This window comes from Camelus ferus, chromosome 16 (assembly GCF_009834535.1).
Source record: "Camelus ferus isolate YT-003-E chromosome 16, BCGSAC_Cfer_1.0, whole genome shotgun sequence".
Taxonomy (NCBI): Eukaryota; Metazoa; Chordata; class Mammalia; order Artiodactyla; family Camelidae; genus Camelus; species Camelus ferus.
In genome coordinates this window covers 25,278,455-25,306,078 of record NC_045711.1, presented here as the reverse complement: position 1 = coordinate 25,306,078, position 27,624 = coordinate 25,278,455, and the positions used below count along the sequence as shown (strand labels likewise).

Below are 27,624 nucleotides of genomic sequence, written 5' to 3'. Positions count from 1 at the left end.
ACATCTGTCACATTCGGCATCAGGGTGGGCGGGAGTTGGCACTGAATATCAAGGGGCTTCTGCTGCCCAGAGTCCTCAGCCTCACCTCCTGGATACTTCCCTAAAGGGAGCCCTAGGCAGACACCTCACCTGGGATACTCCCATGATGCTCCTATTGCCTACAGGCTGTGTATCCCCTCCAAGGATGCAGAATGAGGCAGCCAGGACCAGTGAGTTGTAAAAGGTTTGTTTAATGTCCCAACACTCTGAGAAGAAACTCCAGCCAGGTGGAACAAGGAGTAGGAGCGCCCTGCCCCAACCCCAAGTTCCAGCCTCCATGCTCCCATGCCCAAGCCCCCAGGAGCCATGACCAGGGACCCGCTCACAGCAGAGCTGGGAGACCCCACTGCTCCCTGTGACTTTAGGCCAGGTGGGAAGGGCCTTGCATAAGAAGACAGCAAAAGTCCAGCCCACACCAGGACCTGAGGCTGCTGAGGTCGCTGAACTGACCGTGGAAGACATCATCTGTCCCTGGGTTGCCAGGATTTCACTGCAGAAGCCAGAAAAGCCCAAGCCCATCTGCCCCCTAATGCTGGCAGTGCCAGGCAGAGAATCCAGCTGACCAGGAACCAGAGTAGCTGACACCTCACACTTCTGACTCCAAGCTGGAGATCCTCCTCCAGGTGCAAGGTCGGGGGAAGCTGTGCATCCCACAAGCCACCCTGCTGTCCTCTTCCAGCCCCCCACTGTCCCTGTAGCGTGTGCTCAGCCCCAGGGTCCTGCCCCTGTGCCCCAGAGATCCGCAAGCCCCAGAGAGCCAGGGGCTGTGTTTGGCACAGGGTGGGAGGTGAGGGCAGACAGACCTCCAGCAAAGCGGCAGGTGGGCATGGGCATGGAGGCAGGTGTGCTGTCTGTGCGGCCAGGCGGGGCCCCCTGCCCACACCCCCTCCTGGCAGGCCTCCCGGTAGGACGGCAGCCTCATCCGCTGCGCCTGCGCCAACCGCCCGCAGGTGGGTCGGGCACACCCGGCGGGCCCCGAGCTGGGCCGAACAAAGACCGCGGCCACCGAGCTGGGAAGAGAAGCGTGGCGTGGGCGCGACCCCCGGGCCCAGGCCGCGCACAGGAGGGCCTCCCGCCGGGCCAGCTGCTCCGGCCCGAGCAGCGGCAGGTCCTCGGGCTCTGGGGGCTCCGGGAAGAACGGGAGGAAGGGACGCCTCAACCGGTCTGCTCGAGGGAAGGAGCTGTAGTGGCAGCGCTCGGGCGACAGGGGTCGCTCTGGGAGCGCGCGCCGCTCGGAAGCCCAGAGGTGCCGCCCGAAGCGCCCCGCCCGCACCTGCCGAGGTGCCTCCCAGGCCGGCTGGCCCGACACCCGTGAGACGTCGGGCAGGGAGGGCCCGGGCGTCGGGGGACGGCCCGGGGGCTGCGAGGCCCTGCGCCCCAGCGCGGCGCGGCCCCAGCCTGGCGGCCCGCAGCCCGTGGTGCTCGGCTCGGGGGGCGGTCTGGGGGTGGGCGGCCGCGCACTGGGGCAGGCGGGTGGCGGGGGCGCACGGCGGCCGCCCCCCCAGCTCTCGATGGTGCGCGTGGCGCGGTCCAGGGAGCTGCTCACGCCTGCCGTGGTCACCATGTCTCGCGCCGCCTGCAGCATCTTGAGCACGCTGGCCTGGGCCGAGCCGGCCGTGAGGTCTGGGCTGGGCTGCCTCGCGGGGCTGGCCAGGCTCTGCACCCCGCTGAAGCAGCTGTAGATGCCCTGGGCAGCAGGGAGGAGACGTGTGTGAGCAGCGCCCTCCCCTCCGCGACCGCCCACCTCCCCGCCCCGTTGGGAAGCATCAGCCCAGGCATCTCTAAGTTCCAGGAAGCAGCTAACATTTGTTAAGTGCCTACTATGTGCCAGGAACTGTGCAGTTGGGAGAGCTTACAGAGGAGTTCTCTGAGGTTCCAGGAGGTTAACTCCTTCTCCTAAAGTCATTCAGCCTGTAAATGGCAGTGAGGATTTGAACCCTGGTCAGCCTGGCTCCAAAGTCCCGTCCAGCCTGTTTAGAGAAGGGCTCTGCTTCTCATCTGCTGTGTGATGGTGGCAGCCCATGCCACCTCTCCAGACCTCAGTTTTTACATCCGTAATTGGGGCCATGGCCACCTCTGACTTAGCTAGCTGGGTTTGTGCCCCTGGAGCCAGAGCCTGTCTAGGGTAGGGTGGGCACCCACCCTGCTGAAAGCCAGCAGGAAGTCCAGCCGGGATGTGTTGGGCACCGAGTGGCGCAGCTTCCAGTAGACCAGGTGTTCCCAGGCGAAGACCAGCAGGGCCAGCCCCATGGCCACAAGCAGCATGTAGAAGACGCCGGCCATGTTGTCGATGTCCAGCTTACTGCTCATGACCTCATTCTTCTCATTCTGGCAGATCCCAGAGAGCCACACCGTCTCCAGCTTCTGAGTCTCCCCTGGGGGGTGGGGGCACACCTGGCTTAGAAAGGACCCTCACAGTACTCACTCAAGCCTGGAGTGAGGAGAGATCTGGGGCCAGGGTACCACTTCCTGGTAGGACCACACAGGGATCCAGCCCGACGCCAGGGGATGGGAGGGTGGTCAATGAGTAGGAAGGAAGAAGAGCAGAGTGGGAGCCGGGAGGGGGCAAAGCCAGCCTTTGACACACCCACCTCCCACATGCCTACATGCCACATGCCCAGTAAAAGTTTGTTGACTGGGTAAATTTTATGATTCCCTCATTCGTCAAACATGTATTGATCACCTACATGCCTAGCATGGAGCTGGGCACACAGAGATAAAAGGCCTAGGCCCCCGAGGAGTGCAAGGAGCTTCACTATCATCACTTGCATTGTTCTGTGGCACTGATGGGAAACCAGTTATCTAGTGGGGATGTGACTTCACGGTCAAAGCTCTCTGTGGGTCTTGGGGCAGGCCCACTGGACCACTCATACATGTGAGCCCCTGCTACCAAGGTATGCCTGGGTCCCAGCTCTGGGATGAGGCTGGCCCTTGGTACTACCCCAGGCCATCTCAAGATAGAAATGGAGGAAAGGGGTCCTGGGGAAAAATAAAGGAGTTCAGATGCCCCCAACCCCCACTGTGTGGCCTGAGCTCCTTCCTGTCTTCCCGTCCTGCAGGGGCTCCCCAACTCTATTTCTTACTCCCTCCCAGCAAACCTATCCCTTCACCAGGTCTCCATCCAGCTACTTCTAATACCCACTACCAGCCACTGCACCTCCAGAGACCTCTCCCTGCCCACTGGCCCTGGGCACTCAGACAACAGTGGTGGAGATGCTGACCAGCCATTGGGCAGCTGTTCCAGCCACGGGCTCTGTGGCCCACCCTGGACCCACCCCAGCCCCCACCAGCAGCAGCACCCACCGTCCCCCAGGAACTGCAGGAGCGCCAGGTCTATGGCCCGCTTCCAGTGGGAGTCCTTCTGCATGGCGATGCCATAGCCGGTGGTGGCAAAGACCTTGCCAGAGCCAATGGTGACCAGCTTGCAGCCCTCGTCCTTGCCCGCCATGTAGTTGAGGACGGCGGCATCGTAGATGAAGGCATCCAGCTTCCTGGGGACAGGCTGAGCCCTCAGGCCAGGGGTCATACGGGGTGCAGGGCACCAAACCTGGGGCCCGACAGGGGTCTGGGCCACGTGAGCCCACTGGGCACTGCCCAGGAGGGATGGATAGGTGGAGCCTTCTCTGGTTCCCTTGGGTCCTGGATGCAGAGAAGACCCCTCCCAGAACTCGGGGACCCCACCTACTCTCTCCTCAGAGAGGCCAGGGGACTCTCTGCCCCAGAGGACACACCCTCTCTGCCCAGCCCCTCCAGACCCCTGAAGACCCTAAGACGGTCACAGCCAACACCTCAGGGCAAGGCTGACCCCTGGTCAATATCACAGCTGCATCTCTGAGCCCTGGTGGGGGTCTATTTTTGCTTCAGGCTTCACTCTGCCCCAAGACCTCCTCCCCGGGAGTCCTACAGGGCAACCCAGTCTCACTGTCCCCACCTTGGGTCTCTCGGGGAGACATGTGGGTAGACAGTCAGAGGGTGGGTGCAGGACTGCGGACCCACCCCATCTTGAGGCTGGTAAGCGCATCCTCCACTGAGCGCTGGTTGAACTTGACCATGTGGGTGTGCATGTCCCGGTAGTTGCTGCGGATGTTCCGCTCCGTGCTGCCGTTGGGCACCGTGCCAAAGCGGAAAGGTGGGTACTGATCATGAGGCCGCTGAAACTGCGGGCAGAGAATAGCCGCCATTCATAAGCCTTCCTCCAACCTTCCAGGCACCAACACCCCCAGCCCCCACCCAGCAGTCTGGACTCGCATAGAGAGCAGAATGGCCTTAGAGACCGCCTGCGTTTTACAATTGGGGAAACGGAGGTGGGGACAGGGAGAGACCTATGCAAGGCCACTTAGTCAGTGAACCTGAGCCATCTCTCTACCCCTCTGTGCCCAGCCCCCTCCTCACCAGGCTCCTCAGCCTCTTTCTGCTCCCACCACCAGTTCCAATTCCACTGATTCCAACTCTCTCCTGTCCCACCCAAGGCCTGCCCCTGCCTGCAGCATCCCCCCAGCCTCCAACAGCCATGGCTCCAGAACCTTCTTATCACTGAGGCCAGACACAGTGTCGATGTACTGCTCCTGGATCATGAAGGCGGCCAGGTTGGCGGTGTAGCTGGCGAGGAAGATGACGGCGAAGAAGGCCCAGACCAGGACCATGATCTTGCTGGTGGTGCCCCGGGGGTTCTCGATGGGCACCGAGTTGTTGAAGACCAGTGCCCACAGCAGCCACACAGACTTGCCGATGGTGAAAGACGGGCCCCCAGATTCTGGGGGAGAGAGTGTGGACACTGAGGCTCCTCTTGCCCAGCACAGAGGGGCTCAGGTCTCAGCCCACCCGATTCCATGGCTCCTGTCTCCACTCTGTCCTGGGTGGGGACCCCATCCTTGGCCATCCCCACCCCAGGACAAGTCACCCTGTTTCTCCCTCCCTCCCTCTCTCTCTGCTTGGCCTCCAGCATGTAGCCTGAAGGCCAGCCCTCCCCCCTCCCCCCTGCCCCAGCCCCAGCCCCAGGGGGAGCTTACTCTTGCCACTGGTGAGGTTCTGGCTGTAGCTGACAGGGCTGAAGTACTCAAACATGAAGACAGTGATGGCCACCACGGTGAGGCACATGACAAACATCATCACCCACACCGAGGGGCTGTAGGGCTCTGGGAACAGAGGGAAGGGGCTCAGAGGCCTCAACGCGGCCCCTCCCACCTGCAACCCGGAGAGCTGAGTGCAGACAGGTGGGTCCATGTGGTCAAAGCTGGGCCATCGACCCCACGGACTGAGCCGAGTGGTCGCTGACTCTCAGAGCAGCGGAGCCCCATGGGAGACTCCACCCCCCAGGGAGTTCAAGCTCCCCAGCATCCTCGGGCTCCCCTCTCCCGTCCACCCTGGGACAGGGTCTCACCACCCACCCTAGGAAACCTCCCTTTGACTCCAGTCTTCACTGCTCTCATTTTCTCTCTTCCCACAGCTTCCTTTCACAAAAGAGGATCTGCACCCCATGCTCCCTCCCTTTCCCCTCCTATCCCCCTGCCTGCAAGCCCTTCTATCCCCCGCCCCCGAGCCTGATCCCCCAAAGCCACTGTCAGCAAGCTCAAGGGATTTTCTCTGCTCTCCTCTCCTCCCTCGTCACCAGCACGACTGAACACACTCCTGTCCTGGAACTCCCCTGCCTGGCCCAGCATCGATGAGCTGCTCATTCTGCCTGGAATCAGCTCTGAAGTCAAGTCTTACTCCTCATCCTACTGACACAGAAACTGGGGCCCCACACTGCAAGTCCCACCTGACCCCCTGACGGGGCGCCCTGGGAAGGCCAGGACTATGGCTGGATCCCAGCACCCAGCACAGGGCCTGGCACAAGGAAGCTGCCCAAGAAATGCTGAATTCCTAATCAAGTCAGAAACTAGCCCAGCTTCCCAGGCTCTGGTTTGGCCCCTCCACCTCTTCTTGGATCTTCTCCCTTTGTTCCAATGTCCCAGCCACGAGGCACCTCCTGAAGCCAGCCTGCCTTCCTGGTTTTTCTGTCCCTTTTATCCCATTCCCCGCCTCCCCAACCCTGACCCAACACCCAGGCTCAGGACAGAACAGTCCATTCTATTCACCTATAGCTCAGGCTTCTGGGCAACCTCCGAGGCATCCAAGGCTGCTGTGCTTGCCCTCTGAGGGCCCACCCCAAGCTTCCCATCTCCACCCATGCTCCACACAGCCACTTCATGGGCCCCTCTGCACCATCCCTGCCCACCCCAAGCCGCACCCAGGAAGGCCGATGGGGAGACGGTGCCGTTGCTGCGAGCCACCATCACGCTGATGCCTGTCTCCACAAAGGGCACAGAGAAGTCCACGATCTCGGAGCGCTCCTCGTTGATGGTGAGGGAGCCGATGGCCATGTCTGCCCGCTTGTAGTACACCTGGGGGCCAGGCGTCAATTGGAGGAGGGGCTCCCTGAGGCTGGAACACTCCCCTCTCCCCACCACGCCCCTCTCCCAGCACCTACCAGCTGAGTTAGCTGTTCCCACCTGGGGTCAAGCAGAGCTCCACTTTCCATTCTGACCACCCCAGGGGTCATCACTGGTGACAGCCCAGACCCCCTGCCCCCTGGGGGACCCTGAGGAGCTGGGCCTGGGTCCCACCCTGACTGATCACCAGCCCAGGAGGAAACACCTAAGGAACAGCTGGGAGTGGCTGACGGATGTGTGGGGCCCCGGGCAGCCTGGAGAGGGGCAGGCAGGTGGGCTCAAGGGGACTGGGGGCGGGCCTACCTCCCCAATCATGCCGTTCCACACGCCGCGCACCCTCTTGCCGTGTTTGCCATTGGTCACCAGGTACAGGTCATAGGAGAACTTGACCGCTTTGGCCAGCTTCTTGAGGATGTCGATGCAGAAGCCCTTACAGCAAAGCTTGGTGTAAGGGGCCGCGTCACCACTGCTGCCGCCAAGAGACCACCAGAAATCAGAGCCAGCCACTCCTCCCAGCCTGGCAGCTGGACCCCCACCCCCAGGAACAAGCGTAAGACACACTCAACGCCTGCCATCACAGGGCAGCACACGGCTCACACCAGGCCTCCTTTGTGTTCTCACGGACCTGAAGGTGTGGTTGCTCTGCCGGCGGCAGGGCACGGTGTTGGGCACGCAGCCACCTGTGCCAGGGTCAGGGCTCTCCACGATGACAAAGGGTCGCTCTTCCAGCGTGGCCACTGTCAGATGTCGGCTGTCCACCACGGGCTGCAAGGAGGCACCGTAGCGAGGCCACACTGGGTACTTCATGTGGAGGATGCCGTGGTCCCAGCGCCCCACCTGCAGAGGGTGACCAGTCTCAGCCTGGGACCTTCCGCCTTACTACCCCAACCCTGTAGGTGAGGCTTCTAGGCGGGGCCTGGCAGGGACAAGAATCCCCCTCCCTCACCTGGGGTTGCTGGGAACAGTCGGAGCAGGACCTGGGGCGGGAGCATTTGGAGAACAGGAGAGTCAGGGCAAGGCCAGAAGGGAAGCTCTCTGCAGCTTCCCCTGGCCTCTGGTCCCTGTGCTTTCCAGTCCAGCCTCCACACTGCTGCTGGCCCACAGCGTCCAGCTAAAGCCCAGACCTGAGCCTGTCTCACCACACTCATTCCCCCAACTTTCATATCAAGTTCTCAGCCCGGCACTCAAGGCTCTTCACACTCAGGTCCAGCTTCTCTCCACCACCCCACCCTCCTTTCCCAGTTTCCACACCTCCAAACACATCGCTTAAAAAATGCCCCATGGGGGAGGGTAGAGCTCAGTGGCAGAGTGTGTGCTTAGCATGAGCGGGGTCCTGGGTTCAATCCCCAGTACCTCCATTGAAAAAAAAAATAAGTAAATAAATAAATAAACCTAATTACCTCCCCTCCCCAACAACCCCCAAACCAACCAAACAAAAAATATCCCAAGCCCTCCTTCCCTTCTGTCAATACCAGGCTAGTATCCCTTCCTGGTGGGCTCCTATTCAACCCTCCATAGCACAGCCCAAATGTCCCAACTTCTGTGAAGCCTTCCCCAGTTTCCTCCTTTAAAGGCAGAATAAATTTCTGCCCTTCTTTTCTACTCCCGTAATGCTTTGCAAACATTTCTTCTCAAGCACTGATCCCAAATTCTACTAGTTAACATGGCCATCTAGCCAGCACAGCTGTGGGTTACCCCTCCTGGGGCAGGACAATGTAACAAGAGTGCTTGGTAAATTCTACAGCGGAGGGAGGCCGGGGTGTTGTGGGAGCCCTGAGCAGAGGTGCCTCACCCACCCTGGGGGGCCTGGAAGGCTTCTCAGTGGAGATGTTTCAGCTGAGACCTGAAGGATGAGGGGCTGGATGAGGGACAGTAGGGACTCTCGGCTGTGGGACAATAGGTGGGGACAAAAGGAGAGGATACCAAGGGCCCCTGGGCTCACCCCCTTCTCACCATCTCCCACAGGCGGTGCCGGTTGAGGGCGATCACCACCATGGTGGGCTGGACCAGGTACCCACCAGGGCTGAAGGAGAAGTCCCGGCCCTCCCATGTGACATTCAGTAGATGCCTGTGAGGGAGGAGAAGCCAGTGTCCCCTTAGCCAAGCCTGCAGCCCTACCAAGACGCCCCTCCCCCACCTTCTGCCTCATCACCACCACCAACAGGTAGCTTTTGTGTACTTATTGTCCTGTGTTTCCCTGTGTTGACCTCTGAGATCCTCACCACCAGAGCCTACCAGGCTCTTTTCTCAGATGAAGAAACTAAGGCCCAGAGAGGGGAGGTAACTTGGCCCCAGACACACAGCTAGTTGGGAGGTGTGGCCAGCAAGCCCAAGCTCACTGCCGCCAAGTTCCCTGAAGCGCCCCCCTCACTTCCATGCCCTGGGCAGGTGCACACCTGTAGAAGGCCTCCCGGGCAGGGCTGATGCGCCCGGGGTGGCCGCGGCAGTCCCCAGCCGGGGTGGGCAGGGCGCCATACTGGCGCCGGTAGCCATGGGCGCCCAGGGCCAGGATGGCCACGCCGTCGCGGACCTTCTGGCGCAGGCTGAGGCGCCAGCTCTCAGTGACGACGCTGATGAGGCCCACGGGGAAGGCGGCAGGCGGCGTGTCGGTGCTACCCAGCGCCAGGTTGGGCACCAGCCACACGTGCCCGGGCCCCACCAGGCCGGCCTGCGCCGCCTCGGCGAAGAGCACCTCCGCCTCCTCGCGGGAGCAGTAGGCCACCAGCACGGGGGCGTCGAGCTGGCGCAGCAGGCGCTGGGTGCGCGCGCGCGTCCCTCCAGGGCCCAGCTCCAGCGTGAGCACGTCCAGCAGCCGCCAGCCCAGGTAGCTGGCGTCGGCGACGGCGCGCACGCCCTCGAGGAAGAGCGCGTGGCCCGGGTGCAGGCTGGTGATCACGGCGAACGCGCTCCAGTCGTACTCCTCCAGCACCTTGAACAGCACCTGCAGCTGCTGCTCCAGGGACACGCCCAGCTGCAGGAAGGCGGAGCCCGGTTCCTGGGGGCGGGAGGGGGCGGGGCATCAGCGGGGCGGGGCGAGCCGAGTTCCGCCCCGCCCCAATTTCTGCTCCCTAGTCAACCCCCACACTCCTTTGAGTCGGAAGATGCTAGGCGTCCCGGGAACCCCTGTCTCGCCACACCCTCTCTCCCTCCTGCCATGGACGTGGTTCCCAGCCCCTGCCGCCCATTAGAATCACCTGGAGAGCTTTTTAAAATATGCGTGCTCGACCCCCACCTAACCAATGCTGGACCGAAAACCAGCAGTAGCAGCGTCACCTGGGAGCTTGAGGAAATGCAAATTCTCGGGCGCATTGCACTACTGGATGAGAATCTCTGAGTATGTCGCCCAGGAATCTGTATTTCAACAAGCTCTTCACGTGGCTCTTGAAACCGCTAGCCCAGACCTACTGAATGGAAATCTCTGAGATGGAACTCTGGGCGTCTGCATTTTTCTAAAGCACTAATGAGGGTGGAGAACCACTGTGCTGAGAGCTAATGTCAGGCCCCAAGGTAACTGGGAAATCACTATCCTCCGGGGAGCCCTGGGAATGAGAAAGTTCAGCCTCTCCACTGCCTCTGCCACCACAAATGCCCAGGGCACTCGCTGCCAGTTGGAGCCTGAGCTAGCACAATCCTCTCCTAACTGTGGGTTCCCTGCTGCCACTGCGGGCCCTCCAAGATTTCACCACACTCTGACGGTCCCAATCTTTTTTTAAAAGCAACTCCAAGAAAACCCTACAGGACAAGTAACCCAGTTCCTTCAACAAACAAACAGCAAGGGGAAAAAAGAGATGGAGAAGGAGTCTAGAGACTGAGACTCAGAAGTCCTGTCAACCAATCGCCATGTGGGAACCTAATTTGGTTCCTGATTCAAGCCAACCGACTTAAAAATAAACATTTATGACATTTATGAGACAATGGGGAAAATTTGAGCACTGCCTGGGTATTTTATGAGATTAAGGAATTTTTATTATTTTTTAGACGTGATGATGTATGGTGGTTTTATTATTTTTAAAGCCCTATCATCTAGAGATGTGAACTGAAGTATTTATGAATGATATAAATATGTCTGGGCTTTGCTTCAAAATAATACAGACGAGGGGGAAGTGGGTGGGGGTAAGGATGAGGCATGCTCAGCCTGGGGTGGATAGGGGTACATGGAATTATAATTGTCTACCATTGTGTCTGCTCAAAATTCCCTACAACAAAAAAAATCATAAAAGAAATGCAAATCAGATCAGTCTCTCCCCTCAACACCTTCCTCAGCTCCCCACTTACTTAGGGTAAAACCCAAATATCTTCCTATGTGGTTGGGACCCCACCACCTTCTTCAGGCTTCTCTCTGTCCCTCAGAAACTCCAAGCTCCTCCCCACCTCTGGGCATTCACACCACCTGCCCCCTCTACCTGGAACCCTCACCCCGACTCCGTACACACACACACACCTTGTCAACTCTCCCTCACCTTCCAGGTCTCAGCTTCGATATATTTCTTAAGACCCTTTCTCTGATCAACCACTGACCCACAGGGGGTCCTGTTAGACTCCCTTGTGGCATGGCATCCTGTGATCTTCCTTCGGGATGCTTATCCCACCTGTGATGGCAGCAGTGTGTTTGGAACTTTCTCCCCACAGGACGGCAAGCTCTGCAAGGGCCTGCCACCCCCAGGCCTTGGGCAGTGACCTGTCCCGGGATGCTCTCCCCTGCCGGTCAACTACATCAGATCCCAGCCTGTCCCTTTGCCCCTGGATCCGGATCCTGACCAAGGAAGGCCAGAGAAACAGGGAGAAGGTGAGCCAGGGTTGCCCCCAGAACCAGAGGTGGGTTTGCCCAGCCCTCATCCAGACATGAATGTCAAAGCAGCCCAGAAAGTTTTTCTTCTAAAACATGGGAACATCATTCCCACAGCCTTCTCCTCCCTCATCCATGTCTCCCTCAGCCCCCACCTCCTTGCTGATCCCACCCAGTCCCAGCTTCCCAGGACCTGAGTGTCTCCCTGGCCCAGACTCAGCCCCACTCCCCCAGCCCCAGCCTGGCTCTAGGCTCCAGGGACGAGGGACATGATTTTGAACAGGCACCTTAGGGGTGAGGACCACGGCAGAGCCCCCACTGATGCTGAGGATAGGCACGTGGGTCTGGGAGGAGATGAAGTCCAGGATCTGGGCCACGGCCTCAGTGCCGACGTTGTCCTCAAAGACGATGCCATGGACGCGGGCAGCACCCAGAAGCCCACAGATCTGGGTGAGAAGACTACTGGGGTTGGTGTTGTTGACCCCCACGGTGAGTGGTTGGATCTCCAGGGGCAGGTCCAGGAAGCTCTGGGGGGTGAGGCGGATACGGGCCTGGGCCTGCGATGGCCCCAAGCTGCCAAACACCACGGCCACTGTCACAGCCTGCTCACCCTGCCCAGGGCCCGGCCCTGCCCAGGCACCAAGGAGTGAGGTAAGCAGCAAGGCTGGCCCCAGGGCCCCACCCATGTCCACCGGAGGGTCCTGTGGAGAGACCAGGATAGGCATGGGGAGGGAGGCAGAGGGACAGAGAGGAAAGAGTGGCAGAGAGGAGACAAAGGCCAGAGTCAGAGGGACACACATCCAGAGGATGAAAGAGAAGAGGGGGAACCTCCCACCACAAAGAGAGGCAGAGAGAGGGGGAGACAGACAGACACAGACAGACAAAGAGAAAGAGACAGAGGTTAGCTGAGTGTCCAAGTGCAGCCCAGAGGGCAGGGGCTGGGAAGAACATGCCAGACTAGGTGCTCATTCCTTCCATTTTATGGTTGAACACCATGTTTGGAAACTCATCCATCTGGGTTCTGCCTCAGGAAGGTACACAGCAAATGCTAATCTGGTGCCAAGTGCATGGATTTGAGTTGGAGAGACTTGAGTTCAAGTCCCAGTTCTGCCACGTACTAACTGTGTGATCTTGGGAAGTTGCTTAGCCTCTCTGAGCCATGTTTTCTTGCCTGCAACAATCACAGGACCTACTTCACAATGGTGTGAGGGCTTCCCCCTGTTCTCAGCATCCTTATCCTACAGGTGACAGCCCCACAGCCAGGGGGAGGCAGGCAGCTCTTGTAACACACACACACACACACACACACACACACACACACACACACACACACACGCACCCTTCTCCATCATAAACTGAACCTAACATCTCCGAGGACCCTGCTCTGCAATAACCCTGCATGGCTCTTCCTGGGCACTGGACATCCCTACCCTACCCCCGTTGCCTCAATAAGTAGCAGCTCTTCTACAGCAGGCATGTGACACAGTTGATTTGTTCAGGGCTCAGAGTCACCTGAAACCCGGAGGTATCTCACACATGAGCTGCCTCCCTAGGCCATCACTGATATGAGGGGGTTTTTTGTTGTTGTTTTTTGTTTTTTTTTTTTTACCATAACCCAAGGGCCTGACGTGTATCCCTGCTAAACGAGAATCATTGCTTTGGACTGGGACCGATAGCCACGCCAGTGAGTGGTACCCACGGATGCAATTCTCCCTCCCAGCTGGCCATCAGCCACAGCTTTGCCCTCTCTCCATCTCCATCACATCCCCGACAAAACTTTTGAACAGGGAAGAGACAAAGTGTGACCAGGCTGGGCCTGGTTTAATTCAGGATAAGAAGACAGGATTTTTGGCAGGGGAGAGAATACCATACTCATTTTTGTGCCCTTGAAATTCCCCCTGTGTATGATTTCTTAGTACACTGACTTTGAATGTCAGCCTGGAGACGCATGTGCGTCTTGTGTGTGAGCCTGAGCGTGCTGTGCCCGCAGCTACCTCCAACCAGAGATTTCAAATTACACCTGAAAAGGGCACTGCCATGCTTGTCTGCCCTTGGCAAGGCCTCTCTGTGCTCATCCCTGACCGTCCCTGTAGGTTCCCCACCCTCTGGGAAGCCCAAAGCTTCCCCCACCTCTGCCTCCCAGCTCTGAGGTCCAGGTCTCTGCTGTCCAATACAGCAGCCTCCAGTCACGTGTGACTATCGGGCACTCAGATGTGTGTCGTTAGAATTGAGGCATGTCGTGTCAAATACACACTGGCTATTGATAACATAGTATTCAAAAAAGAAAACATCTCATTAATATTTTTTATGGATTACATGTCAAAAGAACATTTAAGATACACTGAGCTAAACACAGTACAGCCTTAGAATTCATTTCACCTTTCTTTTTACTTTTTCTAATGTGTCTACATGAGCTCTCATTTGGTTTCTTTTGGACAACGTGGCTCTAGATGAAGAACCCAGGTCCTCCCTCAGCTCCAAGGGGGTGCTGTCCCCAGAGACTCCCTCTGATTGGAAGGTGTCCTCCAGGACAGGAGTTGAGGAGGAAAGTTGAGGCAGGTCTTGCCTCTCACAGAAACTGATCACAGGATGCCTCTGAAGGGAGGGGTCCCAATCAGGCAAGTCTGTGAATTTAAAATAGCAACGGGCAGATTCAAAGAGATGTAGACTCCAGAATCTTAGCACCACATGGTGTCCAGCCTCCTGCACAAGGCAGGAGGGGAGGCCCCACTGGCCTGAAACATTCGTCTGGCCACTGCACCCCTCCTCGAACAGCACAGCTGCTCCCTGGTGCCCACAAATTAAGTCCAGACATTGGGTCTCATGGACAGAGCCCCACACACCCTGATCCCAACCAACTGTCCTCCCCTCCCTGGACCCCACACTCCTGCCACCTAGGGATGACCCTACTGTCCTCGCCTCTAGGCTTTTGCTCTGCTGTTCCCTCAGGCTAGAATGCCCTCTTCCCACCACCTCTGTCTTGTCTACCCAACAAATTCCAGAATTTCCAGAGCCCAACCTCAGTCCTCCTCCCACAGAGCACCTACCTTAGTCCTTCCAGGCTCTGGAAACACGGGTGACAAGACAGAAGGTCTGGGTCTGGCTCTAGGCTGGTTGCCCTTCTTCCCCCCACCCCACACCCCCACTTCTCCTGGGTTGGGGAGCTCCTCTGCCACGGTTTCCCTCATTTTGCCCCGTGGCAGGTATTTGCCAGCCCAAGATGCCCCCGACCCACACTGGACTATTGTCTCTAGAGATCTCTGCCCACCCACTTGGGGTCCACCCCTTTCACAAACGGGTTGTTAATATTTGATGAATATCCGGACCCCAAAAAGGGTCCAGGGGAAGGGTAACAGTGGTCAGTCTTCCGGAACACTCAGCATCACTTTGAACCGCCTGAGCATCTCCATGTGCTCCCCCAATCTCAGGCAGGCTCCCACACACGGACATGCACACAGACTCACACTCCAGACATCTGACGGATATCCTCTCTCCCAGGCCAGGAGCCTCGGTCCCAAGAGTCGGCCCCACCCACCAGCCGCGCCACCTCCGGGGAGCCGAGGGACCCAGGCTCCGCGGCTCCTCTGGATCCACTTCCCTCCGAGTGAGCGGCCTCTGCTTTGCCGTCGGGCTTCCCTCCCCCCCTTTTGCCGAGCTAAAACCCGAACCCAGGCGTCAGGGGAGACGACCACCTCTCCATCACGCCCCTACTGGCGCGGGCACCGAGGTCTCCCTCCTCCAAGACTAACTCCCCCCTCCCCGCTGATTCCGCCCCGGACCCCCCGGGGGAATCTCTTACACTTGGGCTGTGAAGTTCGGGGTATTTTTAGGCCAGCGATAAATAATTCATAGGGAACGTGGCATCAGGCTCCCCCCGAGGGAGGAGGGGGCGCGAGCGGCGAAAGCCACCATCACCCGCGGCTCAAGGACACTCGCGATGCGGCGGCGGCGGCAGCGGCGACTCCGGGCGCCGGGACCCGCGCCACGCCTCCTGGCGGCCAAGCTGGGCACCACGCACTCCGCGCCCCTCGCCTCGCGGCTACCCGCTGCGAGCGTTCTGGCTCCTAGGTCCCCTTCCCCACTGCCCCAAGTTGGTCGCCACCTCAAGCCCCGCGGGTAGGGGTTGCGGAGCTCGCCTGGCAGGCGGGGCTGTGGGAAGGTACCACCCCGGGCCTGCCCTAGGGCGAACCCAGGAGTCGGGAGTTTGGTTCCCGGCTTACCCGATCCCTTTAACGATGCTATTCGAGTTTCTAGTATGGAGTCTATTTGAAGCAGGCTCCCAACCTATTTGCACAGCCAGAAACTAGACGGGCTCCGAAATAGAGCCTACTTGGTCCCCTCCAAGTTCCTTTCCTCAGTTTCCACCATGGCCAGGGTCAGGACCCAGCCAGGGCAGTGTCACCATCAGAGGGCTGGGGACCGAGCCAGAAGTCCCATCGGGTGAGCAGGGCTAGGGCCAGTGGAGTGAGCTCAGGGTCCAGTGAGAATTCCCCCTTCACTCACCCAGCAGGACTTCTGGATGTGTCGTGGTATGCACCCTTTGGGATTTTTTAGCTGCTGGCTGCCTTTGACTTCTCATGGCCCTGGCCCTGCGCGCTTAGGCCTAGGCACGAACGGCCTTCCGCAGCAGGATACTCGAGGTTTCCCTTCCCCGCCGTCGGGGATCCTGATGGAAGACCCAGCAGACCAGAGCAACCCGCTGGTGCGGCAGCCAGGGCCCAGAGCACAGGGGCTCACGGCTGTCCCGGGTCCTCTTTGCCCACCCGTCCTTTCCCATCCTCGGAGCCTGGGTCCGCTTGGGAGTGAGGTCAGCGTTTGGTAAGATCCCACCAACGGGTGGAGCCCAGGCTGATTCCCTGAGGTCAGAGGAGGGAGCGTTATGCGGGGCGGCGGAGAAAAGGAAGAGCTAGGAGGGGAGGACCTGGGGGGACTCACGGCGGGTGAAGGGGCAGGGGTGTGAAGGCAGATGTGCGCAGTAGGTGCTCAGCAAACCTCCGGGAGCAGGGGGCTGGGCTTCGGGAACCACCGACAACCCCTCTTCGTCCTCTCTGCCCCATGTCCTCTCCAGCTCCCTTCTCTCTGGCGAACCCAGCCAGGGCCCCAGCTCACAGCCCCGCTCCCTCCCCACCCCGCCCGGCTTCCAGCAGCAACAGTTGCGGGGCCGGCAGCCCAGACTCCCGCGTCCCGCACCGCCCCCTCCCCTGCGGTGCCGCGGCGCCGGGAGAAGGAGCTGGAGGGCTCGGCGACCCGGGAGACGAATGTCTTGGGCGCCTCGCCCGCGTCCTTCCCTCGCGTCCGCCGCGCGCCTGTCACCTGGGCCTCTCTTCCTCACCTCCTCTCCGCCCGCCCCGGTCCAAACCCCAGGCAGGGACCCCGAGAGTCTCGGTCCCCCGACCGCCCCCCTCCTCGGGCTCCCTGCTCCAGCCAGACTCTCCCCGGTGTCCCGCCTCTGTCTCCGTCGTCCTTGCCCGCGCGTCGCCTGAGCCCAGCCCCAAGTTGGCCAAGTTGACGCCCCCGGCTCGCCGCCTGCCACTCACCGAGGGGAAGGGGCGCTGCGCCCGCGCCCAGAGCCCGCGCCGGCCGCCTCCCGCGCGGAGCATGTCCCGCCGCCTCGGCTCCGCGCTCTGGCGCGCTCTGTCCTAGCTCGGCGGGCGCCTGAGCCCGGGCGCCGCGGGGCCAGTGCCCGTGGCGCGGCCTGGCGGGCTGGGCCGGGCCCGCCCCCGCGCCCCGCGCCCCGCGCCCCGCGCCCCTCCCGTGGCCCGCTAGGCGCCCGGCTCCGTCCCGGGCTGCGCTGCACGCCGTGCCTCCGGCTCCCGGGGCCAGCCAGCCAGCCGGCTGTGGCGAAGCGCTCGCCGCCGCCCGCGCGGGCCCGCCCCACCGGGGCCTGCCGCCTCCGCCCCGCCCCGGCCCGCCTCGGCCGGCCCACCCCGCCGCCAGCACCCGCGCTGCTCCAGGCCCCTCCTTGCCCGCCAGTGCGCCAGGCGCCTGGGTCCCTCCTCCCGTCTCTAGGGCTGTGTCCCCAGACCCGACACACGGGGCCAACTGCAGCCTCGGAGAAAACGGGCTGCCCGGAGCCCTGGGTTCGAGCCCGAAGCTCACTGGGTGTGTGACCTTGGGCCAGTTAATTTCGAGAATCCATCCGTCTATAAAGTGAGGCCAGCATCTTGGGGGCTAGCACAAAGACGGTGAACACGCTTTGCAAACTGTAAAGCACTACGAAGATTCAGGTACTATTTTTAAAAGGCTTGTCGGTCTGGCTGAAAACTGAAAAAGCAGGAAGGTGTTGGAAGCCACGGAGTAGGGGACCCTCACCAGATAGAGGGGCCACAGGGAGGAGCTCTGACAAGCTGCTGCCTAGCTCCCTCACTCCCACTTTTTCTCTTCTGTTCTTGTTTTGGTTGTACTGGGGACTCACCAGGGAGGGGACCAGGCAGTGGAGCCAGCAGAGCAAGCAGATTGGGGTCAAAGGGTGCCTGCAGTGTGTGCAGAAGGCACGCAGGCCGCAGCAGCAGGGACAAGCTGAGGAAAAGAGGGTGGGTGCCAGGCCTGGCTGCCAAAACCCCTCAAGCCCCCAAGAGGCCCCTGAGCAGGGAGCTGGCCCTGCAGCGCCACCTGGTGACTGGAGGGGAGCTGCAGCTGGAAGGTGACCCGGGGCCCCCAAAGAAGTCGCACATCAACCACTGATCCTGGGTTGCAGGTGTTTTATTTCCAGCCTATTCCCAACCTGGTGACCCTCCACAGTCCAGCAGGAGAGAGGTAGGAGGGAGGAAGATCAGCCTGCACCTGGCACCCATCCCTAACTAAGGTTATCTCCTTTCTGAGAGTCAAATCCACACTGGCAAGAGTGACCTTCTGGCAGGAGGAAGTGCTCAGAACCCCCTGGAAAAGAGGCAGCCAAGGCCCCACGCCAGGACCAGCAAATGATGCAGCTGTGGAGCGGAGTCCGGCTCAGTCCCTCTCCCCTGCACAGGACTCCTGTCCATGCCTGATCTGGGCTCAGCGCCCCAGCAGCCGCAGCATCTCCTGAGGATCCAGCAGCTTCTCTCTGGGCTTCCCAGTGCCCTGGCCCCGGGACACCTCTTCAGCATCCAGCTTCTCCCAGTCCGAGAAAGAGACAGGCCAGACCCCTGAGGCAGAGGGAAAACGAGTCACTGCCTCCACCGCCTCCTCCACTCTAGCCCCGAACACCCAACTCCCAAACAGTGGGAAGGTCCAGGGATGCCCCCACCACCACCCCACCTCTTTGGAGCTCACATGGGGCCCAGACCTCGGCTGCTGAGGAGGGCCTTGATGGCTGCATAGCCAGGCCTGGGACCAGACGGAAGCTGCCCGGCCTTCAGGTCCTGCAGTAGAATCTGGCTTGTGAGGAAACTGTCGGTCATGGTGGTAGTGATGACGCCTGTGGGGCCCCGCTTCACCCAGCCACTGCAGTAGAGGCCTGGGAGCGAGTAACAAAGGTGTAAGTAATGGGGAGTGGGCTGGACACCCTTGGCAAGCCTGAGCCCCCATACAAACTTGCATGTGCATGCATCCATTGACCCCACGGCCTTCCAGCATCTGTCAGTGGGCCCACTGTGGCTGCTGGCCCACTGCTCTCAATTCTTCCCAACCTGTTTTTACCATGCCATCCCCCCTTACCCCTCAGTGTCCCTGTAGACCAGGACCTCCCTGTAGGAGCTGAGTCCTGCCCACCTTGCTTCAGCAGGCTCTTAGTAAACATTAACTGAATGAATTAATGACTAGACTGGTATGTGAATATACAATCAGACTGCAAGCTTGCCGATTACAGGGGCTGCTGCCTAATCTCCAATCCCAGAACTAGGCCTAGCTCAGAGCAGGCCTCAGTAAACTGAATGACTTAATAACCAGGCATAGGTGTGGGCATCTCAGTTAAACTAAGTCCCAGGATGGGGTCCTGGGACACGGCCTGGCTCTCAGTACCTGTCACCAGATGAATGAATGAATGGGAATGACCCCAGGAGACACCAGCCTCCCTGTCCCCCACTGCACCCTCTCACCTGGCACATTCATGACCCGGCCATCCACATTGGGGATGATGCCAAGTTTGGGGTCGAAGGGCACACTGGGGTCGATGGGGCGGCTCTTATACCCAATGCTGCTTAGCACCAGCCCACAAGGGAGGTCCTCCACATCTCCAGTGGGCACTGCCCGGGTGGCCTCACCGACACCCTGCTGGGGACAGTGTGGGCAATACCAGGCTGTGGGTGGGAACACTTAAGAATGGGGGTGTCTTTGGCTAACAGGAGACTCACCTCCAGTCTGGTGACAGCCAGGCGGACGCCTGCCACCTGCCTCCCATCTGCCGAGGGCAGCACCTGCTTCGGGCTTCGGAAAAAGCGGAGGCCCCAGGCACGGGAGGCCGATGCCTGGCGGGCAGCCTCCTCCACCCCTGGCTTCTCTGTGGCTGTTCGAAGCAGCAATTCCGTCAGCCGCTTCCTGGGGCGAGGAACCTCTGTCAGCAACACAGAACATCTCAGGGCTATCTTTGGGTTCCAGCCTTCTCCCCGAACATCCTCCCCCAAGCCCTCTCTGACCTAGACCATCCCCTCTCTAGTGAGCTGGGGGGCCAGGCCAGGGCCCCTCACCCTTGATTCTGTCCTGGAGGCCCAAGAAATCCGCAGGATCCAATATGGGCCGAGTTCCTGGTAACTGAATCATCTCCCGGAGCTCCTTGGGGGTGGGGGTGGGGAGTGGGGGAAGAGGTCAGGCCCAGAGCACTGTCCAGCCTCAGCCCACCCCAGAACCCAGCCCAGGTGGGAGACACCAGTACCACCCACCACCACAGAAGGCACTGGACCTTGGGGGGCCCTGCCTGGCTCCCTCTCTTCCACCACAGGCAGCTCTGCCCTGCCACACCTCCTAAGGGCAGACCATCTACTTGGGACCCTGGACCCTCTCCCTCAGGCCCCAGCACCTTAATAGTGAAGGCCACTTGCAGGGGTCCACGTCGGCCCACTATCCACACCGTCTTCACCTGACTCTGTCTCAGTACCCCCAGGGCAGCCTCCGTGATGTCCGTTTTCTGACACAAAAGGAGGTCCTTAAAGTCGGATCAGGGTGGTGGAAGAGGCCTTTCCATTTGCTGGTGACCCTACCCTGGGCGGCCCGAAACTGCACCACTGCCCCCCCCGGTGGCTAGACAGAACACTGCTGCCAATTCTGCAAATGGCCCCAACTCGCAGCAAACCAGGCCCAGCTCTTCAACAAGTGTTTACTGTTTACCACATGCCAGGCACTGTGCAAGGGGCAGGGAGAGGTAGGGGTGTGTGTGTGTGTGTGGTAGGTGTGTGTGTGTTTGTTCTGAAACAGGAGTAGCCAAGTCTATGGGAGGAAGGTATTACAGGGAAATGGACCTCTTCAGGATGGTCCTGGAAGGCATCCTGTAGGAAGACACAACTGAGTCAAGAACTAAAAGATGAATACAGGTTAACTATGTAGCTGCAGAAAGTGAAGGGAGAAATGGTATGAGACGAGGCTCACGGGCTGCCTTTCAGAAGGCCTCTGCCTGGCACCATGGGGAAAGAGAAGCACTGTGTTCAGCATGGAGGGACGAGGCCCGAACCCTTCAGGCAGCGGCACCCTCTCCTCAGTGTAACCCCTGCTCCACCCCTCCAGCCCCCGACCTACCCACTCACCTCGAGGTGCTCAGGTGGGGTCAGCAGGATCCGGGCCACATCCAGAGCCACATTCCCCTGCCCCAGAATCACGGCTGTGTCACAGCTTAGGTCTGGTGCCAGCTGGAGGGGAGAGGTCCTGATAGGGTTACCATAGCCTTGGCCCCAGTCAGGCTAATCTCAGCCTCATGCCAGGTCCCCAGCCCTGCCCTCAGGCTCCCCGACACTTGGGCTCTGAGTAGATGGGGTGAACACTCAGGGGGAAATTTCAGCTACCTGAGCTGCAACTAAGGGCCCTCTTCCTCTACGAGTGCCCCCTCTTTCCAGAGGCCTCCCCCTCTTTCGGCACGATGTTTCAAATCTCCTCTCACTGGGAACCTCCCAGGCCTCCCTCTTTCCCCAGCTATGGCATCCAAAAGTTGCCACTGGCCCTGGCTGAGAAGTGGGGAGGAAAAGGCAGGGGGAGGGCTCCCTGAACTCACCTCCCGGTTCTCGGGAAGCCCGTTGTACCAGCCCACAAAAGCCCGGGCTGAGAATACACCAGGCAGCTCCTCACCAGGGATTTCCAGGGCCTGGTTGTCCTCTGCCCCATAGCTCTGAGGAAAGACCCAGAGGCCTCAGCACCAGTTAAGGGGCCAGGCAGACCCCACCAGGCTCCCAGCAGCCTCCTTCCAGCTCCTCCTCCATAGCTTCCACCCTGGCCCTCACCCTGTCTCCCAGCCCTCTGCCACGCGCCACGGCGGTGGCCCCGCCCACCCGGCTGCACTCACCAGCACCACGGCGTGGTAGGCCTCCCGCAGCTCCGGCACAGTCACATCCGTGCCCACCACCACGTTGCCATGGAAGGCACAGCGGTCAGAGCGGGCCGTCTGGGTAAAAGTGTTGATGACATTCTGCCGGGCCCCAGAGTGGGAGGGGTTAGATGATGGGGCAGCTCCGGGGACCATGGCTGTGCCACCCTCACCCCCCAAAATCCTAGGTGGTATCCACAGCAGAGGGCCTGGGGTCATTCCGTGCGGCCCGGGAGCCTCCCTTCCCTCCTCACCTTGACCGCAGCCTCCAAACTCCTGCTCTGAGGCCAGAGACACCCACCTTCACCTCCGGGTGGTCAGGCGCCACACCAAAGCGCACCAGGCCAAAGGGCACAAGCTGCTTCTCGAAGATGTCCACACAGGCCCGGGGGTGGTGCTGGGGGAGAGGGCGGCAGCTGGTGGGGCTGAGGGTGAGGCTGGGCCCCTACGGGTCCTGCCCTTCCCAGGACAGAGCAGGAGAGCCCAGTTCAGTGGGCTGAGGACACAAGGACCCTCTGCAAGGAGAAAAGTCCCCGTCTTCCTAGAGAGCCAGACAAGAGGAACTGGCAGCACAGAGCCAGGATGGCCGAGGCCAGGCTGCAAGGACTGCCAGCCCAGCGAGACAGGGAGAACCCCGGCCAGCGAAGGAAGGCGGCAGCTCGCCCTCCACTGGAGTTGTATCAGGGGAGCTTCGTCAACTGCTTGGGTCCGGCGTGATACACTGCCCTGCACTAGAACTCCTGGACACTTTGAGAATTGCCCAGCCCATCTGATGCCCTGAGAACCACTTTCTGAAATCCATACCTGCCTTAGCTTTAGTCTCCAAGACCATTCTGTTGGAAAGAGGACCAGCAGGACAGAGAGTTGGGGACACAGCTGGAGTATAAGGCAGGCAAAGGGAGATGGAAGTGGCCTTACTCTTTGTCTTAGAAGAAAGCAATGTCACTCACATGTCAGTCCCACACTGCCTGCTCCTCGGGGCACCTACAAGAGCCGTAGGGAAGGCATGGGTCTGGGCAGACGTGTGGTCTGGCTCTGCTACCAAAAAGCCACATAGCCCTGGCAAGTCCCAGGATCTGCTGGGGCTCAGTCTCTTCCTCTGCAAACTGGGACACTCTCGGGGTGGCTGTGAATCATCAGGAAGTCAGGATGGTGAGAGACTCTGGGCCACAAGCAGATTCAGAGTCAAGCAGTCGGGACCCCTATGGATGTCACTGCCCTGCCTCACACCCCCATCTCGGCTCCTGCCCAATTCAATACTCCCAATGCAATGGACTCAAAGAAAATGAGCTCCTGCCATCTAGCAGGCCTCACACTTACCTCTTTGCCTCCGTCCACATCCCTTCTTCCCTTCTACTCCACTGCCTGCACCCAAGTCCAGGCCCCCATTGCCCACCCACCCGTGCATCGTGTCTCCTGACTCTCCCTACCCGGACCAGCCGCAGGTGGCGCCAGAACCATCTCCCTCCAGCCCCACTGACATGATACCCGCAGAAGAACTGCAACTTTGGAGTCAACCACGGAGGGGGCCAGCCCAGGCCCTCTGCTATCTGATTCCGTGCTGCCCCTGGAATATTTCTTAACTTCTCTGGGCAACAGCACATTCCTTCTGGGGTGATGCTCAAGATTAAATGAGCAAGGCCTGCACACTGAGCCCCAGGGCCTGACCGCTGCTGCCATTACCACCACTGCAGCTGCTGTCGTGTTGTATGACTCAGCCTTCCTAACAAAACTTCCCTGGCTGCCCGGCCATGGGACAAAGTTTAAACTGCTTAGCCTGGAGGTCAGTACCATGCACAGTCCAATTCTCATCTTATCTTCCCCTCTTTCCTGCTATGGACCCTTCCCACCAGGTCACATGGCCCTCTCCAAGGCCACTTCTATAAGGTTAAACCCGCTGGACCTATTTACTGGTTCTCACACAGCTGGCTTCCTCTTCCAGGAAGCCTCTCCTCCCTAACTCTCGCAGTTCCCTCCAACCCCCTGGTTGCTCTTTTCCAGGCCCCTTTTCTTCTGCCCTCCCCACCCCGCTAAAAAAATATTCTCTGAGGTTCTTCCCCGTGGACTTACTGATGGCATTCTACTCTCTCTCTCCTGCCCAGACCTGTCACCAAGCCTGAGACCCCTGGACAGCTCACCCCAGACACCTGATGTCCATCCAGATGAGAGCCAGTACCCCCTCCCCCAAACCTCTCCCCTTCTGCTCCTGGGCTTCCTTCCACCCCATCCACCCAGAGCCCAAGCCAGAATCTGGGGCTCCTCCCTGACTCCCCTCAACTCTGTCCAATCAGACCGCCACCCTCCCCACTGCCACCGCAGCAGCTCCCTACTGCCCTCCCGGCCCACGGCCCTGCCTCCCCGCCCTGCTGTCTGCCCTGCAGGCAGAGAGAGAGCTCCAGATCAAATATGGTGAGCCTTCAGTCCCTGCCTAAAACACTTTGGTGATGCTAGCCACCTAGAGTGACAGGCAGCAGACCTCTCCAGGGGCTTGTTTACAAATGTTGATTCCTGGGCCTCAGCCACAGTCTGATTAGGTATAAACTAGGCCCAGAAATGTGAGTTTTAACAAGTCCCCCAGGGGGCTCGGATAGAGGGAGGAGGGCAGACAGCACCAAGAGAAACTGCGTGAATCCAAGCTGATCAGTGACTTCCAAGCCCCCAGGATCTGGGCCCACCTACCTCCTCCAGCCTCTGCAATCACCTCTCCATCCTCACTGCACACGCCTACCTCCCTGAACTCACCTGTCCCCAGACCCGCATTCTCTCTTTCCTCCAGGTCTTTGTCCTGCGGTTCTCTGTGCCTGGGGCCCTCTAGCCTCCTACCCACCCACCCCCACCCCATCCAACAGCTCCTTCAGTCCTTCAGACAGCAACCTGAACATCACCTCCTCCAGGCTGAGTTATGTGCCCACTCCTGAACATGCCCTCTGCCCCTACATCAGAGCCCTAGAATTCCATGCAAAGCCTCTTCCCCTCCCTACATTAGACTGTCAGGTCCTTAAGCATGGGGACCACATCTGTCCTGCTCACACCCGCATTCCCAGTGCAGTGCCTGTGCCTGGGAATGTGCTAGTGTCCTGTGATTGATTACTGAATGGCCCACATGGTGCTTATGAGCCGGCTCTGTCGTCGGACTGCCCGTGCTCAGAATGCAGCGCCTTCCCTGCTCAGTGGTGGGGCCTTGGGCAATCTTGCTCAGCCTCAGTGTCCTCACCCGTGAAGCAACACTCATGACACATGCTTCACAAGTTGTCTTGAGGATGCGATGAGATGCTGTCCAGACAGTGCCTGACTAAGCTAAGTGCCACTGTCCCAAACGTGTTGCCTACATTCCTGCCACGGGAGCATAGACAATAGCTTGGAGCTCCCAGTGGGCAAGGACCACCTTGTAATTGGTCTCTGGGTCCATCCCCCAGCACCTCCCACAGGAAAAGTGTGTAAGTGTTTGCCAGCTGAGTGCAGGCTAGAGCCTCTGTTCACACTGAGGGCACTGAGAATCCTGCCTGGAAGGCCCAGTCTCCTCCCTCCCCCAATTCAGGCTCAGCTCCCACAGTGCCCCTTACAGAAAGCCCTCTCCAGCCCCTATGAGATCCCTGGTCTCCATCCCAGAGCCCAGGGCTGACCTAACACGTGAAAATTTGCCCCAGGATGACTCCCCATGCAGGGGAGGCCCTCTCCAGAGCCCAGCCTCCTTCCATGCAACTCAAACACCTTCTCCAGGAAACACTTTCTGTCCAACCCCACCTAACCAGGCTCAGGCTGACCACATCACCGCAATCAGCTCTATCACCTCGGTGGCTTGGAAGGCATGCTTAGGTCACTTTTCAGCAGGGTGACCAACTCCTCCTAGTCTCCCCAAGACCCTCTCAGTTTTAACACTGAAAGCCTCATGTCCTGGGCAAACTGGTGAGGTGGGTCACCCTACCTTTGAAGTATCTGTATATGTGTGTGTATAATTAATATATTCATCCCTTCTCCTGTCTCTCCTCAGCAAGGCCACGGTCCTATGTCTTAGTCATCCTAGGTCTCCCGCACCCTCCCCCCACCCCAACCCATGATTTCCCTCCCTCCTCCCTCCCACCAAGATCTGCTGAAGTCTCAAGGGCAACCAGCAGCCTTGGGGCCCTGCCCACGAAGGCCAACACTATAAACCTTGAGACCCTGACCATGAGTGTGGGGTGGGGGGGAATAGGGAGGTGGGGCCAGCTGAAAGACCAGCATGGCACAGGAAGGGCTGGAGCAGCTGGTGAGGAGAGGATGGCGAGGTGCCTCAAGTTACAGAAGCCCTGAGAAGAAGGGTAGCCGCAAGATGCAGAATGTTGGAGACAGAGTGGAGACAGAGGAGAAAGAAGGGAAGATGAGGGGCAGGACAAAATCATCGTGCCGGTGTACATAAGCTCTGTGGAGTACTTGGTCAAGAAGGCATAGCCCACCATCTGCCATGGACCACTGACCATCACCCATGAGGCAAACACACTTCTCCCACAGCTGAGACCCTAGAGTGGGGAGCCCCAGATGTAGGTGATAAAGCAGGTAGGAAGTGTCCCATCTAGATAGGCCAGGAGCCCCTTCCCCATCAGGGATCCAGGAGTGTTTTTCAAACCAAAAGAGAGTGGGGCTTGATCTTAGGATTGGAGCAGCAGATGAATTATGGGAAAGGGAAGCAGGAGGAAGTGGCTTACCTTCAGCAGGTGTTGAGCTGTGTAGAAGCCCGCTGGGCCACTGCCCACCACACAGATCTGAGGGGTCTGCTCCTGGGTGGAGAACTGCTGGCAGAAGCCTGCGGTTGGGGGGACCAGGAAGGAAAGTCAGGTCAAGGCTCCCTCCCCAGTCCCAAACCAACTTCAGTGTGGAACAGAAGATGAGCCTCCCAGGCTTCAACCTCATCTGCACCCTCCTTCCCTTCTTCCTCAAAGCTCTGGTGTCTGCAGGGTCCCTTACTTCTTCTGAACCCCCAGAGGCTTTGTCTCCATCCAGAGCTGCCATCTCACCTGTGAACTTACTGTACCACTGAAGATAGTTTACTCAATAATTCCCTTCACCCCTGAGGCTGCCCTACACAGTACTTTCTAATTTTTCTTACTGGGTTCCCTACCTACCCAGCTAGAATACCACATCCTTCCAACAGACTCCAGATCATCCCAGTCTCACCCCTGTAGATCTCCCCACAATGCCCCATTTTACCTCTTCTAGTCCCTCTCTCATCACAAAGCCCGTTTTTGCCCCTTTGGGCCCCAGACTTCCCTCTTGCCCCACAGGCCTCTGTATCATCCCCATACACTCCTCACACCTGTGGACATCACGGTCTTCCTTTCTCACCTTTGTTGACCCCTGTCTCACCCCAGGAGCCTCGTATCTCACCGCATGGGCCGCCATCTGCCCCTGTACACCACCCCTATCTTATCTGCATGAGTGGGCCCCTCCAGTCTCGACCCTGGTCCCTCCCTCTCCCCTCTCCAGCCCTGCCCCAGCTCGGCCTCGACCCCTACACTTCGCGCTCGCAGGCGTCCCCGCGCTCTTATCCAGACCTAGAGGTGTCCTGCTCCTACTCGGGGTGCTCCCAGAAGGAGGCGGCCGACTCCGAGGCCACGCTGACCAGTGCCACCAGCGCCAGCAGCGCAGAGCCATGCCTAGAAACAGGAACCGGCCAGCCGATCCTATCCCGGAGACTACCCCGTGCTCCGCGCCCGCTCCGACCCCGCCCCCGCCCTTCTTCCGACCACGCCCACAATCGGGGGCCCGCCCCCAAATCCCGCCTCCCACGCTCCGGGAAAGCCTTGAGTAGCGACTCCACCCCCAGCCCCAAAAGAATCCCTCCCTCTCGGGCCCACCCACTTCTGCTGAAGACCCGCCCCCCATGGCTTCCGGGCCGTACGTGACTCAATAAATTTCTCCCCAATCTTCAACGTCTCTCCGATTATCTGGAGCCTAGGGTTGGAAGA

At 59.6% G+C, this 27,624-nt stretch overlaps 2 protein-coding genes across 10 annotated transcripts; both read right to left on the bottom strand.

The window, feature by feature from the left end:
- Positions 1–210: 210 nt before the first annotated feature.
- GRIN2C (glutamate ionotropic receptor NMDA type subunit 2C) lies at positions 211–16,993 on the bottom strand. Of its 6 annotated transcripts, none has more exons than XM_032456885.1 (13): positions 16,794–16,993; positions 11,544–11,957; positions 8,867–9,465; positions 8,424–8,538; positions 7,096–7,307; positions 6,774–6,939; positions 6,269–6,422; positions 5,049–5,174; positions 4,563–4,792; positions 4,036–4,196; positions 3,343–3,629; positions 2,182–2,414; positions 211–1,726 (listed from the first exon to the last, which is right to left on the bottom strand). In XM_032456885.1, exons 1-13 carry the CDS (start codon positions 16,854–16,856, stop codon positions 626–628), a joined length of 3,861 nt encoding a protein of 1,286 aa, XP_032312776.1. In that variant the 5' UTR covers positions 16,857–16,993; the 3' UTR covers positions 211–625. The 6 variants fall into 6 exon arrangements, with proteins under 6 accessions (XP_032312776.1, XP_032312777.1, XP_032312779.1 ...); XM_032456886.1 differs by having other exon boundaries at positions 6,774–6,936; XM_032456888.1 differs by having other exon boundaries at positions 3,343–3,530; positions 6,774–6,936.
- Positions 16,994–17,940: 947 nt separating this feature from the next.
- FDXR (ferredoxin reductase) lies at positions 17,941–27,463 on the bottom strand. 4 transcript variants are annotated; one of them, XM_014552169.2, is made up of 13 exons: positions 27,232–27,461; positions 26,522–26,643; positions 26,365–26,451; positions 21,984–22,079; positions 21,662–21,784; positions 21,374–21,487; positions 20,913–21,014; positions 20,192–20,299; positions 19,863–19,947; positions 19,530–19,729; positions 19,275–19,446; positions 18,524–18,694; positions 17,941–18,383 (listed from the first exon to the last, which is right to left on the bottom strand). In XM_014552169.2, the coding sequence occupies exons 1-13, from the start codon at positions 27,308–27,310 to the stop codon at positions 18,253–18,255; spliced, it is 1,590 nt and encodes a 529-aa protein (XP_014407655.2). In that variant the 5' UTR covers positions 27,311–27,461; the 3' UTR covers positions 17,941–18,252. The 4 variants fall into 4 exon arrangements, with proteins under 4 accessions (XP_014407655.2, XP_014407653.2, XP_014407651.2 ...); XM_014552167.2 differs by lacking the exon at positions 26,522–26,643 and having other exon boundaries at positions 18,511–18,694; positions 19,275–19,449; positions 26,365–26,462; positions 27,211–27,463; XM_014552165.2 differs by lacking the exon at positions 26,522–26,643 and having other exon boundaries at positions 19,275–19,449; positions 26,365–26,462; positions 27,211–27,459.
- Between the last annotated feature and the right edge of the window lie 161 nt (positions 27,464–27,624).